Source organism: Geospiza fortis, unplaced genomic scaffold, assembly GCF_000277835.1.
Source record: "Geospiza fortis unplaced genomic scaffold, GeoFor_1.0 scaffold138, whole genome shotgun sequence".
In the NCBI taxonomy this organism is placed as follows: Eukaryota; Metazoa; Chordata; class Aves; order Passeriformes; family Thraupidae; genus Geospiza; species Geospiza fortis.
Window position 1 is genome coordinate 6055284 of NW_005054307.1, and position 14930 is coordinate 6070213.

At 36.7% G+C, this 14930-nt stretch overlaps 1 protein-coding gene across 5 annotated transcripts in view; it reads left to right on the forward strand.

Annotated features, from left to right (window-relative positions):
• Positions 1-14930, forward strand: part of SGCE (sarcoglycan epsilon) — a 24560-nt gene that overhangs the window by 7603 nt on the left and 2027 nt on the right. For 2 of the 5 annotated variants that reach the window (XM_031066795.1, XM_031066791.1), the window contains exons 3-10: positions 1968-2040; positions 2862-3060; positions 4722-4884; positions 8053-8264; positions 9017-9043; positions 9755-9943; positions 11543-11586; positions 12406-12440. In XM_031066795.1, the coding sequence (XP_030922655.1) occupies positions 1968-2040; positions 2862-3060; positions 4722-4884; positions 8053-8264; positions 9017-9043; positions 9755-9943; positions 11543-11586; positions 12406-12440 (942 nt within the window). Of the gene's footprint in view, positions 1-1967; positions 2041-2861; positions 3061-4721; positions 4885-8052; positions 8265-9016; positions 9044-9754; positions 9944-11542; positions 11587-12405; positions 12441-14123 lie in introns of all 5 variants that reach the window. The other 3 variants (XM_031066793.1, XM_031066792.1, XM_031066794.1) reach the window with 3 other exon arrangements.

The window sequence follows — 14930 nt, forward strand, 5'->3', positions numbered from 1 at the left end:
TCAGCAGGACTAATACCATCTGAGAATTGATCATGTGCAGAAGTTCTTGCAGGCTTTGCTTAGTTTTACTTAGAGGAAACCATTATTTGAAATTGCCACTTTTTAAATGGCATGTGCTTTTAGATTCTAGGATCTATATCAAGACCTCCATTCTAAGCATGACCCCAAGCCATATTTGAAGTAAATCTTGCCTAGCATACAAATTAATTCCTTGCAGTTCAGTCTTAGATGTGGTTTTTGAATTAATTCTGTGGTGTGTGAGGAGGGCAGATGGCATTTGATCCTCTTCCTAGTGCCCTCTGACAGGAGTGATTGCATATTCCTGGCCTGAATAGAACTTCCATCATGTTATAATTCCTGAGGGGATGTCATGGGGAGCTCACTTAACTGGAGACCTCATGATGAGGAGAGCCTAGCATTATGCACAACACTGCATAATGCAGGGAGAGTAGAGCAGGTAACATTCTGAGCTCGAGCTCCTTTGAAAGCTGTGCCAGGACAGTTTGTGTCTGAATGAATATTCAGGACAGAGGCAATCTCTGCCACGCCTGCCTGTGGTGTGTGGGCTACGCTGGCAGCTCCCACTGCTGGAGTGCAGGCTTACAGTGGGCACTGCCCTGCTCCTGTACAGAGCTTGGATGACCAGGGGTTTGATTTTCTGGGTACTAGTGCTTCAGCTGATGTTGAAGAAAACCTTTGAAAAATTAACAGAATTCGGACTAGAGAAATCTCAAATTTATTTTCTGTTAATTTTATAATGAAATTGTAACGTTAAATGAGATCTGATTGTGTTGGGTAAGCTTTTCCCTCTCCCCTTAAACAAACCTGCAGTAGATACTCCACAGCATTTTTCCTTTTCATTCAAATCCTTTAAAAGAAGTGCAACGTTGGTTACTTTTGAGAATTTATTTGCCAGTGTCACAGTGCTTTGTGGCTCTGTTTGCTGAGAAGCAACATAGTTCTGTCACTATTGTCACTCCTCTGCCTCTCTTTTGCTCTTGAAATGAGTGAACTAAAGTCTAAAATTAGAAAGAAAATTAGGTTTTTTCAGTTTATTTCATGAAAGATTTATCACCTTGCAGGGATAAAAAAGGTAGAGAAGATAGTACATAATTATACTGATAGCCAGCCTTGTTCTGTATTTCTTATGAATGATCACTTAATCTTAGTACAACCTTGGAGTACTTCTCAGTCACCACTGAGAAGTAACCACTTGCATGCATTTCAGGTATACTAGATATTTTAACTTTTTTATTAGTATCCTTGCTTATTTTATTCATGAAGATGTATGTTTCAAAATATTGGAGTCAGAAATGTTGCATCTACCTTCTAGTTTTCACTTCCCCTACATTTACAGATTCTAGGACAGGATTTTTTTTAAAACTACTTGTACTGGAGGATTATTCTGAATCCATTCATGGAGTGAGACTTCACTGGGACCAGAGCTAAAACTAAATAGCAGTCCCAAAGATGAGAATTCCTGGCATCACAACACTTTTTCCTTCAAAAGTCCTCTCCATGTAGTTTATTTCCTAGGAGCTATTGATGAATTTAGATCTTAGAGTATTGATGGAGGTGGGGATTGGAGGCTGTGTGGGGAAACGGAGAAACCAATCTGTCCTTATGGTGGTTCTTAAAGATAACAAAAGAGAAAGAATACACGTGTATGGCAGAACACTTCTATTTCTAGGACCAAAATATATTATTTTCACATGTTCATTAATTTTATTTGGCTCTAGACTGGCCAAGAAAATTCCAATATCCTGACTTGAAGGTAGTGCTGCATTAAATAAATTGACCTTACCTTTCAAATTTTATATTAGTGAATGAATGTTCATAGATTTCAAAATAAGGAGACAAAGTACTCAAAAACTGATAAGTATTTCTAAGTTTTCAATTTAACTTTCACTGATGTTTCATTTATATAATTTTCATTTTTGCATTGTTTTGTAATCTTTTCACTCTAGATCACTGCGTATAACAGGCGTACCTTCGAAACAGCGAGACACAATTTGATCATTAATATTATGTCAGCAGAAGGTATGTACAGAATATAGCTGGTTTGATTTTTAACTGAATCAGAAAAACCCTCTTATGGGCTCCTGCTTTTGAAGAAAAACACTGTAAAATAGTTGTCTGGTGTTCAAACTAAACACAGAGGCACAGGGGAGAAGTAAGAGAATTTTTCCTGCTTTAATTCATTTTGATTTTTTAATCCAGATTATTTCTGTCATTCAAGACTGGTTTTGTTCACTCACAGTAAAATGTTTGGATCTTTGTCTTTCATTAAGCTTCTAATTTGAAATTTCCGTTGTCTTTCCAAAGGGACCTTACATGAAGGATTGCACTCTTTTTCTGCATGTTGTTTAGTTTCCTTAATTCTGTGTGTACCTTATGCAACGAGCAATTGTATAGGCAGAGTCAGAAAACAGCAGGTTATGGCATATATGGACATTTGGACCTTAAAATTAGTTATCTATCACATTTACCTTCTGGAGTGTCATGACCCAGAATCTATTGTTGCTGCAGATTGGTTTTGACCCCCAAATTAGCATGAATATAATTATATATGTTTAATGAAGTTTTAGCAACTGAGACTCTTTTCCTCTAGTCTGCTTCTTCCCTGTTGTTTTATAAATAACTGAAGATTTTCAGCTCAAGTAGCAGCTAATGGTACTCTCTATTGAATTTAACATAAACACAGTAGGTTCAAAATTAGCTAATTCAAACACAAGATTTTTGGAAAGGTGAATCAATCTTAATGTAGTATTAGATTAATCATTACTCCAGATATTTTGAAGATTTATTTTTGGATTTATGGAGCCTTTGTTTAATGCAACACTCTTTTTCATCACGAGTAGATTTTCCTTTACCGTATCAAGCGGAATTCTTCATAAGGAATATGAATGTAGAAGAAATGCTGGCGAGTGAAGTTCTGGGGGACTTCCTTGGAGCAGTGAAAAATGTATGGCAGCCAGAACGCTTGAATGCCATAAACATTACTTCAGCCCTTGACAGGGGAGGGAGAGTTCCACTTCCCATTAATGACATGAAAGAGGGGTAAGCATGTGTCAGTGTGATGTTTTTTCCTTCACTTTTTTTTCTTTTGTTACTCAGAAGCCTAATATTTTTTCAAGTTTTCTAGATACTTTGCAACTGCTGTTTTATGTTTTGGAATTAGATATGAGAAGTTTACTGAAGTTTTGAGCCCCAGTTATGTATTTATTGTGTTAGATACCACTACGACGGGGTGCAGTTCCTATATACGGATGTTGTAATCCAAGGAATACTAATAAATTCCATTAATTATGAACAAGTTGGTAGTAAATATGTTTTTTTTGTAATCCCAGTTCTGAGCAGTCACTTGGCATGCTTTTCAAGCTTTTAGCCAGTCCCAATTCATTAAACTCAAAATTTTGAAGCAAGTTATGATAGAGCAGAGACACTTCAATTTCTGAGAGCAGTTTGCATGTAACTGTAATTTTTAGCTGTTCTCACTAAGTGAGTTAGTGATTCAAGGTGTAGTGATTCAAGAGCACTGTTGACTTTCTTCTGAAAGTCGTAAGGTGTCTGGGGAGCTCAGGTTACTGAGTGCAAACTGCTGCAATGGACTGGTTCCAGTTTTGATTTGTAACCATAAATACTGTTCTGAACAGTATTTAATGGGAAACTAGTAAGGATTCAGTTTTTTCAAATATGGTTCTGACAGTGCTTTTCCCTGGTGAAAGTGAAGATGCCTAGTTATTTTTAGATCATTTTTGATCTTTTGGAGTCAAATAGTATCTAAGAAAGGGATGAAGGGTCAAAATATGAGATGTGTGCAGAAAATACTGGCTTTTTCAGAGCCCTTTTGTATCTCTGAAGTTTTTGAGTATATTTAGAGAAGTGACTTCTGTCCTAGCCAGAATAATAGCAGAGTCACTTAATACAAATGTCTACACTTCAAATATTTAGTTAGATAATGCCTATTGTAACAAGTGGCAACTGGGACCTAATTTCTGTTTCAGAATCCATTGGTACATTATAACATGGTGCAGCAGACTGTATTTTATAGCAGAATTCCATATACCTAAATATGACAATGAATAATACAATCAGTGCAGCAGGTCTTATTTTATGTATGGTGATGCTAAATCAAGTATTAGGTTTGCCTTCAGCTTTCAGTATTCTGAAGCAAATTTTCTTGGCCAAGCATAGCTCCAGTATGGAATGTTTCAGAAGCAGCTAGGGGTTAGCATGTTCATATCTGTATTAGGTTTAGCAATAACTAGTCATTGTGAGTTTATTTTGAAAGCATGGGAAGAAACTCTCTAAAAAATCTATGATGAGTAAGATTAAAGATTTCCTTAAAACAAAATTATGTATTTTAATACAATTTTCAAAAAAAGTACTGATTTACTTACATGAGGAAGCCACACTTGGAGCTTTTTGACTTCATAGAAATTGGCACAAGTGATGGTATTGAAACATTTACATTAACAAGTAAACCAGAATATGTTGTAATAAGCAGCTAGGAAAGTTGTTTTGATTTCAGTCTGTTGCTTGTATGCTTAAAGAGATAAAAGTATACTATGAAGGAAAATTATTTTAAAAAGTAATTTCAATCTTTAAATAACAGCTGAATGTTACTATGTACAGCAATAATATTTGGAAGAGTATGTCATTGTCCTTTGGGGATTTGTGAGACATCCTGCTGGTCTGTCACTCATCTCTTTCTGCAGTGTGTATGTGATGGTTGGGGCAGATGTTCCTTTCTCTTCGTGTTTACGAGAAGTAGAAAATCCACAAAATCAGCTGAGGTGCAGTCAAGAAATGGAGCCTGTAATCACCTGTGATAAAAAATTTCGTACTCAATTCCATATTGACTGGTGTAAAATCTCTCTGGTGAGTTATTTTATTATTGCATAAAAGTGATGTTTGTAGAAGTACAGGTAAGAGTTATGCCAGTCTGGTCAGACAGCATTGTCAATTCCACTTCATTGTGATTGATATTTTCTTCACTCTTAAGATTGTGAAAGGTTTTTGCTATGTAGGCTAAATTCTGTTAAGAGTTGAGCCCCAGTGAAACCACTGTATTTGTTTTCACTAGCAGTGAATTCTATAAATGGCCAGAGAACTCCAGGGCTTAAAAAAGTAAAAGTAATGAGAGGTGTAGTTCATTAATTCAGAATGCTGCTAGTTAAACCTCTCTAAAATGTGTGTGCATGCATACATGTTTTCTCAGATTCTGATTCTACACTGACCAATTAATACTATGCTGTTAAAAAACTGTTTCTGAAAAATGTCTAAAACATATTTTATGTTCAAAATTAAATAGAAAAAGGAATGAAAGTAATGCTGACTACTTAAATAATAAATAGGAACATTCTTCTCAGTCAAATGCAAGAAAATGATAACCAAACACTAGACTATTTGCCATGAAAGGAGAATAATTCCCAGAGAGGCTTTTTAAGGTTGCTTTTTTTTTAGTTCCTGTAAGGAAAATCAAGAAATAATACAGTATTGGAAGAGGTGTTGCAGATAAATCTGAACAATGATGGTGGAGGTATATAAAATAAACTTAGATTGTTGTTGAGCTGCTTCAGACATTACCCAGGAGGAAGCTGAAAGGGAGATATTAAACACTGGATTGAAAAAACTTACTGAGTATAATGAAAGGCATTCATACACAAAACTGATTGGATAACTTCCAGTCTTTTCTACCTATACACTGTAAATTAGGAAAGGTTCTAGAAGGTTGGCAAATACTTGTTTCAAAAGAATAACCAGATTACTTGCTTTTATTGGCTTTCTGTTGAGAAATTTTAAAAGGCCCATGTGTACACAGTAATACTTAGCAGCACCTGAAAAATAGCAGAAGGCAGCTGGTCTTTGGCAAGAACAATCTATGTCAAGTCTTCAATTTCCTTCTACAAGGAAGAAGTAGAACCAAGGTGGAGTAGCAAATGTCATTCCTTTTTGGTGATGTTTTTTGGTACTGTCTCACAAGCAAGCTCAGGAACATGGCCTAGGTGAAGCTAGGAAGAGCTGGTTGGTAGCCATAATCATAGCAGAATTAATAATAATTCCTGGCTATTCCTCATTAATAGCTGAATGATGGAATGTGCTTATTAAAATAAATGTGTAGTTTCCCATGAATGTGAAAGGATCTGCAGGTGCATTGAAGGACAGGAAGGTCTTGAGAAATTGGAGAAACAGTGTTGGAAAAAAAGGATGAATTTTAAAATAAGCAGCAGAGGGATAGTGCACTAATGCAAGAACAGTCAGCTGTGCCCATGCAGAAGGAAAAGAAGCTGGTTAGGAATACTTCTTCAGAAAAAAATGCCTGATAGTGGCAGTGGCTTATAAACTAATCATGAAGCAGCATTGTCATGCTGGTTTGAGAGAAGCAGAGATCACCCAGGGATGTGTAACAGGAACAGGCTTTCAGAGAAGTGTTATTTTCTGCAGCAGCTATAACACAGCCTTCTGGAATTCAGCCCTTGTTTTGGCTGTGTGCCACAGTAACTGAATTTAAACTGTCTTAGGGGTGTTTTCTGTTGCCAGCAGCATTTCTGCTGTAACCTGCTGCATCAGAGGGAAAAGGCAGCCAAGCTTCCCTCTATCTAATCAGTCTGCTTTTCACAAGGCAAGCTGAGAGACAGGAATTCTCCCCAGATCTATGGGCTGGGAGGGAGTTGAGCTCTGTTTCCCATATCCACAGTTTAAACAAGTGGTAGAAAACAGAGCCATCATATCCTCATCCTCCCACTGTTTATGAGGTGGTGTTGGCAGTTAGCACCCAGTCAAAGAGTGGATGTAAGTTTGGAGGTCCCACATTCTGCAAGGATGGGCAATGTAATAAATGCTCCACTTGAAGCTGCACTCTGAAAGCTTGTTCTCACACTGTGTGTGGACCTCTGTCAGTCACATCAATAAAAACATATTTTTTGTTCATTGTTAGGGTTTGAGATTCAGCTAAGCAGCCAGGTGGAACTCAGTGTACCTAACACAGAAGATACTCTGGAATTAATGAGCAGAGAATGCATCAATTTTTGTTAAACAAACACATATATATGTGTGTGTGTGTGCATGCACACGTTGGAGGCTCAGCAGGATTTCTGGAATTTCATAAAAATGTCTTGACCCACTGCATAAGCTGTAATACAGCTTTTTATGACTTCAATTGTAAGTGATAAAGAAGTGACCATCATTTGCAAGATTTCTCAACAAAAAGTCAGACAAAAGGTCAAGCATGTAAGCAAATATATTTTATTTGTATTAATGATCTGGAGATTAATGATCTTAAAGCTAGCACTGATAAAATCTGACAGTAACATCTAACTGAAGATAACAAAAAAATGGATGCAGAAAATTAAGTCATCTGGGAATGGCAATCAAAAGCAATAGGAAATTTAGCAGCAAAACAGGTTTGTATTTCTAGGATCATTGGGTACAGACAAACACACACAAAAATTGTGACCAGGAATGCAGCTTTTGGAGGCTAATTGAATTTGTGTGAGGGAGACAATGACCTGTCCTTGTCAGCTCAGTTGATGGCTCTTGATTTTTGAGCACTGGATGTAAAGTGTGATATGAAGAAGAAGGAGGAGGAAGAACACTGTAGGTATGTGACTCTTCATTTTTGCCACCTTTATACAAGAGAGGACAGTATTGTCATTTAGGAAGACTAGTAAGAAATGGATTAATTTATCAAAAAGAAATTAGAATCAGTTAATTAGTTTGCACTAAAGATGTTTACCAAATCTGTAATCAAATACTGTTTGTGTGAGATATGCCTAAAATTAATCTGTAAAAGACACGGTATCTCTGCTAGGCACAAAAGAGAGTAGTAGTATTATAACATTACTTATCACACTGATCAGAAGCTTCAAAAAATGTAATCTTCTATTATTTAAAAAAAAGTGGTTGGATTAAATTGTCTAGAATTTGTAAAATAAGTAATGTAGATCTTTTTATATGTTATGGTTAGTTAAATACCTGCCTGTTTTTACATTATGTTCCTTTGTTATTTAATAGTCTTCTTTTTCTTCTTTTTTTTCTGGGTATTAGGTTGACAATACGAAACAAGTTTCCACCTTTCAGGAAGTGATTCGTGGAGAGGGAATATTGCCTGATGGTGGAGAATACAAGCCACCTTCTGATACACTGAAAAGCAGAGACTATTACTCGGATTTCCTAATTACACTGGCAGTGCCCTCGGCAATAGCACTGGTGCTTTTTCTAATACTTGCCTATATCATGTGCTGCCGACGGGAAGGAGTGTGAGTACTTGAACATGCCAATAAGTAACTCTTGATTTTTCTAAGATTATAATGCATAGAAGGTTATTTGTTAGAATATCTCCATTCAGTTCATTATAAACATTTAATACAGGCCAAAAGGTATCTGCTTGTAAAACTGAACTATTTGACACTTAAGCACATGCACTGATTTCCAAGCAAGTGGATGTAGGGCCTTTAGTTGTTCTAGAAAGGGTTAAGAATACTCAACATATGCACAAAACTCCCAAAATCTCCACATGTGCACAGCTCTCCAAAATGCCTCCAGCAAATAAAATACTAATAAAGGATCATTGGTTCAGGAGAATATTAAGTAATTTCTAAAATGCTAACTTTTATAACATAAACCTGGTTAAGGGGATTAACTGAATTTAGACATATTATCAAAGAAAAACACATAAAAGGAAAGCAGCAAGTAACGTGATTTCTGCCATTTCTTACACAAACTACAACTTCATTTTGTCACAGAATTTCTTTTAGCCAGAAGCTTGTTCTTTAACCTGCATTTTTCATTTCCCTGTGTGTGTGTCTGTGTGTGTCTGTCACCACTATCACATCTCTCTGCGTGCATCCATCAAGGCCTCTTCATAAACCCCGTTGCAAATGCTGCCAAGTTGCGTTTAGCAATAACCTTGTCAGCATTTCTCCATCATGTACTGTTTTCATCATCAGATAGATTAATGTTCCAACTATCAATGCTATTATTTAATTCATAAATTTTGTTTTGTTTTTAGGGAAAAGAGAAACATGCAAACACCAGAGTAAGTGTCTTCTTTCCTGTTATTTTTCTTTTACCATTTAATTTTCATTCTCAGTAGCTCTTCATGCTTCATACATATGTGTCATAATCTTCTTTCATTCTCTCTAATTCATGGTTTAATTCATAAATGTGAAAGCTGCTTTTAAATCAGAGTCTTGGCAAGGATAGAAGACCAGAATAAAAAGGGTTTGAAATTAAAGACTGTAATTCAAAATAAAATAGTACTGTTAGAATAAATATGTTAATATGCAATTAATACTCCTGGTTATTGGACTTTCCAGCCTGTCTCTTAAAGGCAGTGAACAGGAAAATAAATATCCTGGAAGGTATCCAGCACCTATAATATGGAGTGTTTTAAAATTAATTTACAAGCTTTTATGAATCTACCACAAGAATCAGGAGTTAACCAAAATTAAAATTAAACCAAATTGCAGCAAATAAATGGAACATCAGCCACAAACTGCACAGTCTTGAATCCTATGAAAAATATCTACTCAGACAGAAAAATCTAATGGAATAATTACTGTCTTAAAAAATTAAATAAATCAACTATTTATTAATTTGTGAAGGTTGTAATTATTGCACTGTAGTCTTTAGCATGCATCAAACTCCTTGTACTTTAATAATAATAATAATAATAATTGCAAACTTCTCTCTGTTTTGATAAAGCACTTAAAGTATGTATTCACTATTTTATTTCCTTGTGACACAGCATCCAGCTGGTGCACCACAGTGCTATACAGAAATCCACCAAAGAGCTCCGTGACATGTCCAAGAACAGGGAGATCGCGTGGCCGCTCTCCACGCTGCCCGTGTTCCACCCTGTGACAGGCGAGATCGTCCCGCCCCTGCACACGGACAGCTACGACAACACCAGCATGCCCCTGATGCAGACACAGCAGTAAGTGTGCACACTCAGCTCTGGCTCGTAATGCCCTGCGTGACTCACTGTAGACCCCTGTGCTTGTCCTCTGAAATGTGTTCATTGTGGGAGGATTCAGTAATGACTCTCCAGTTCAAGATTGCTCTGATGTTTGCATTTCCAGCAGGAAGAAAGGCCTTCTGTTATAAGATTAAATGGCTGGCAAGAGGCTGCAGGCTTGCAAGAAGCTTGGCATGGAACAGTTAGATTTCTGCATGTTTTGGAGAAAAACTACTTTGACAGAGGATTCAATTAAAACTGTTCTATTTTAGACACCCTTTGGGGTGTCTGGTGTAAAACTAACCACCAAATCTGTGGTAGTTTTATACCAGAAAATCCAGACTTTGTAAGTGGTTAGTCATGTACCTGTCACACATGGTTTGTGTTTGAAACGTTGACATTGAACAGAAGAACATACTCCGTTACACAGATAATAAATTCAGGCTTGCCAAGAAAAATGCTCATAGCTCTCTCCCATTTCCATTGTTGTCACTCACTTTCCAAGACAGAAACCAGAAAAAGAATTAATTCCTGTTCCTTAGAGGTCATTTATCAGTAACTTAGTGAAACTAGTGAGGCAGACCAATGATTGCACATGTTCTAATTCAGATAACTCCATAGAGGTTTAGCAAAGAGGCATTTCTGGAAAGGTTTGGTTGAGGTGCCTGGGGCTGAGTAGATCTGAGGCAGTGATCAGGAAGGGCTGGAGTTTTCCAGTGCTGTGCTGTAACACCAGCTCCAGCTGGTGCCTCCTCTGCTGGCAGGCCTGCATGGCCACAGTGTCACTGGTCCTGTGCCAGCTCTAACTCAGCCCTAATTTTTTATGCTTGTCCTAAATTCCCTTCACAATGTAGATCCATGCTGCAGGAGTGTTTTCTTCTCCCTGTCCCAGAAGCTAAATTCTCCAGAAAGGACAGCTGTATAAATTATTCCTTGTACAAGTGCTGCAAAGTGCTCTGCCCCATCTTTTACAGCTTCTTCTCTATTCAGAATAGCAGTTTTTATGACTGGGGTGCCAAATCCTGTACCAAAAGCTTTCTTGAGTTGTACGTAGGGTTTTATCTGTTTCACCTAGATTGTACCCTTTAATTCCTTTCTGTAAAAACACCTCTATCTGATAGCTGTTAAAATAGACACTTAAGCAGGGCACAGAAATGCAACTTTGCCTTGGAAAGTGAGCTGGTCTGACACGTAGAAGTGGCTGACCATTCATTCCACAGCCAATAACTATGTTGCAAATGCTGTCACCTTTGCTGTATTCATGGAATATGGAATATTCACTCACAGAAACCAAACTTTGCTGAACTTCAGAAACCCATGGTGACTCTTGTTGCCTCTGGCATTTCATCAAGTCTGAGCCTTTGAATGTGGCTGACAAGTGAAATAATAAGAACTACTTTAGCACTGAGTGTTTTTATTTCGTGGTCGTGGCTAACCTTTGGACATCTGTATTTGCATAGTGAAAATAGATTATTGCTTCATAAGCAAAAAAAAATGAAGTGTAAATACTGAGTGTTCATCATAATACACTTCAGACTTTGTATGGAAGCATTAAAGATATTAAATGGTTTTTTATAGGAACCTGCCACATCAGACTCAGATTCCACAGCAGCAGAGTGCAGGTCAGTATTTAGAAAATACTGTAATTATTAAGTGACCAGTGTGGAGAAAACACTAGTCAAAATGTATACAGTCTGTGGACAGTGGAAATAATTTTCAAATAAAGTAAAGTAGTACAGAATTGTCATTCTAGATTTTTTTTTTGATACATCAGTGAAAATTTTGGCATGGGATTGATTAAACAAGGGAGAAATGCTATGTTAGGATTCTGCATGAGAGGCTGGAATTTGGTTCAGCTAACTTAGAAACCTCATATAAATAATTTTCTGTTACATAAAACTACAGCCAGATTCCCAAATGCAGTTACATGGTTCGGATTTTGGCACTTGATAGTAAATGTAAATTTCTAATTCCCACCAATATTAGTTAAGCTTTGAAGAAGGAGCTTTTTACTGCAGTTACTAGACAAAGTGTTGATACTCGGGAATCTGTGGTGAGGCACATCCATGCTTCAGGTTTCCTGTGTCATAGTCACCACTTTTGTATCATTCTCACAAATGCTGGTGTACTGACTGAGGTCAGGAATGACCCATCAGACTAAGGCTTACTGTCCTCTCTACTTAGCATCTCAGGTTTGATAAAAACCTACAGCCATAGCCATGTGAGAGGGAGTAAGGACCACAGAGGCAAAAAGTAGAGGCCAAGTGTAATTTTTAAATATTCAAAGAGGTATCAAAATCAAAACTCTAGAGAGATTCATATGTTTTGAACATAATATGGGAACAACAGCTCCAAGCAGATTTGTTTTAACTTAGGAGTTACATAAGCAACTCTTTTCATTGAAAATCCTTCTTCTTCATTACTGCTTTCGGGGATTAAAGGAGAATTTCGTATGACAACATTTCAAAGATTTGAGGCAAGTATATAATAGATGTTTCTCTCCATGTGGGTTTTGTTATGTGTAAATTAGAAACACAGGTATAAAAAGTCTGATAGCAGTTCTGGTAGCTTTGCTGTTCGTGTTCTTCATTGTACATATGCTGGAAATGGTGGATGACCCTGGCAGTCAAAGCCTTGATCCAGAGCCTCCAGCACTGGTTTGTGTTGACATTTAGTACAGCGTTTCTCACTCACACAGTTTAGAAGGCAGAATAAAAGTGTCACACAAGTGCTGCTCTTCTGCTATGACTGCTTCATTTCAAGAATTCCAGTCTGTCTGCAGCAAATAAGATGCAAAATCACCTGGTAATACTGTACAGTGACAGCAATGAGGCATTTTTGCAAAGGTATGAAATACAAGCTAGCACAGGTCGGTCACTTTTGAGTAGCACTGAAAAACTGCCCTAAAATTAGATCTTAAAAATTCTCCTGTGTCTGTATTTTCTGCAATACATTATTTCTGTAGAATGCAACTGTTCTTTCATATTCATCACAGATGCTGCCTGTGACAAGCTCTCAGAAATCCAGGGGGGGCAGATGGTGGAATGAATTTGGGACAGAGGGCATTTCCTCCTCCTCCCTTCGTTTATAATTACATCTTGCTTTGTAGCTCAGATGTGCAGGTGACCCTGCAAGCACTTCCATGCCATGCTGGCACGTGCCTTTTGCAGCTTTTCTGAAAGGATACCCACAACTCCTGTTGCCAGAATGTTAGAATTTTAGAAAGTCATGATTTAAAACAAAATTCAGCTGCTACTAAGAGTTTTTTAGTAGCGTGAGTACAAACTTAGCAATTGATTTTATTGATCGACTCAAGTAAGAAATTTAGAGAAATAGAACACCTAAGACCAAATACCTATAGAATGAGACATTAATAGTTAAATTTTCTTCCTTTCCTATAGAAAACTCACAGTAATATACTCAGGGAATTTAACATGCTGTCAGTCACAGTTGTGAATAAGAAATTTCTATTTTAAATCTTCAGTAGACCATATTTAGTAATTTGAAGAGCAGACCATGGATAACAACTGTTGTCCACTTCAGGAACTATCTGAATCTCCAGTAAGGAATAGTTTTATTTTAACCTTATATAAAAAGGCAGACTCAATAGCTGACATAATACTTGACTATTTCACAAAGTTAAAAGTTAAATGGGAAAGGATTGTGTGAGAGGTGACCACTCACATCTAATGTTTATTACAGTGATGAAAATTGCTACTGGTCTCCAGGATGAACAGATGCATTAGGTTTTATAATTGTCTCTCTATCAACAGGCAGAATTCAAAAGGATTGTTTAAGGTGCTTGGATAAAAAAGCTTGTAGGGTATTCCTATATACAAAAGACTAAATATTGCATGTACATAATGTACCACCTTTTCTGTTTTGTGCCTCAGCCTCCCTCTGAAGTCTGTTAGATCCCAAGTATGAAGATAAATTTCAGTTTAACAATCTTTTCCCAGCCCTCTCCCTTCCCAGAAGAATGCTTTGTCATGTATACGTTGTCTTTTGATCCAGGTTGTACTTGCAGTGTTTCTCCAATGTGGTTGTTGATAAAGGAATAATAAATACTATTTATGTGCTGTGCTCATAGTTGACAGTTCAGTACTGCTGAAGCAGCATGTCCCACTGATGGATTATATAAATTCTCATCTCTTTGCAGGTAAATGGTATTCCTGAGGAAAGAAAACTAACAGAAGCAATGAATTTGTAATCAAAGAAGGCAGCAAATTGTCTCACTTCCTTATTTGTTCTGGTTGATGCATGAGTTTTTCTGGTGTATATTGTGCATGCCCACAGTATGATGCTTTCAGTGCCAGGAGTACAATCACTTCCATATAACTGATGTACTGTATCCTTTTGTACTTTGGACATTTTTGACAATTTGTAAACACTGATAACTTTTTATATTTGTTACATTCAGGAAGTAATCTTTAATGCATATATATACATATATATATATATATATGTATGTATGTATGTATGTATGTATTAATAAATATCAAGCTTTATTCTGTCTTGTGATCTCTCCTGAAAGTTTTAACAGGGAAATCAAAACTTCAAAGGATTTCAGACTGTTAATGGGATGATATAAATGCCTAATATTTGCACAGGAAAAGAAGTAGTGTACAAGCATGAAAACTTGTGCAACATGATGAGGCTCAGAAATAGTATTGCACATATATTAGGTATTAATTTTTTAGAGATTACCAAATATAATGAGCAAAGTTATTTTTGGAAAGTAAATAAAGAAATAACCCCCCAGAGAAAATAACTAAAACTTTTCATGATAAAAATTGGGTTTCTGTTCTTTTAACAGATATTTACACTATTTCAAAACTTGTAAGCAATAAAGCATTTAAAATCTGTCCATTCATTCACCTGATTATGTTAGAAGAAACTGTTACAAGCTATTGTAGGCCAAAATTAATGTCTGCAAATAAGAAAGGGTTTAATTTGGTACAGTAAA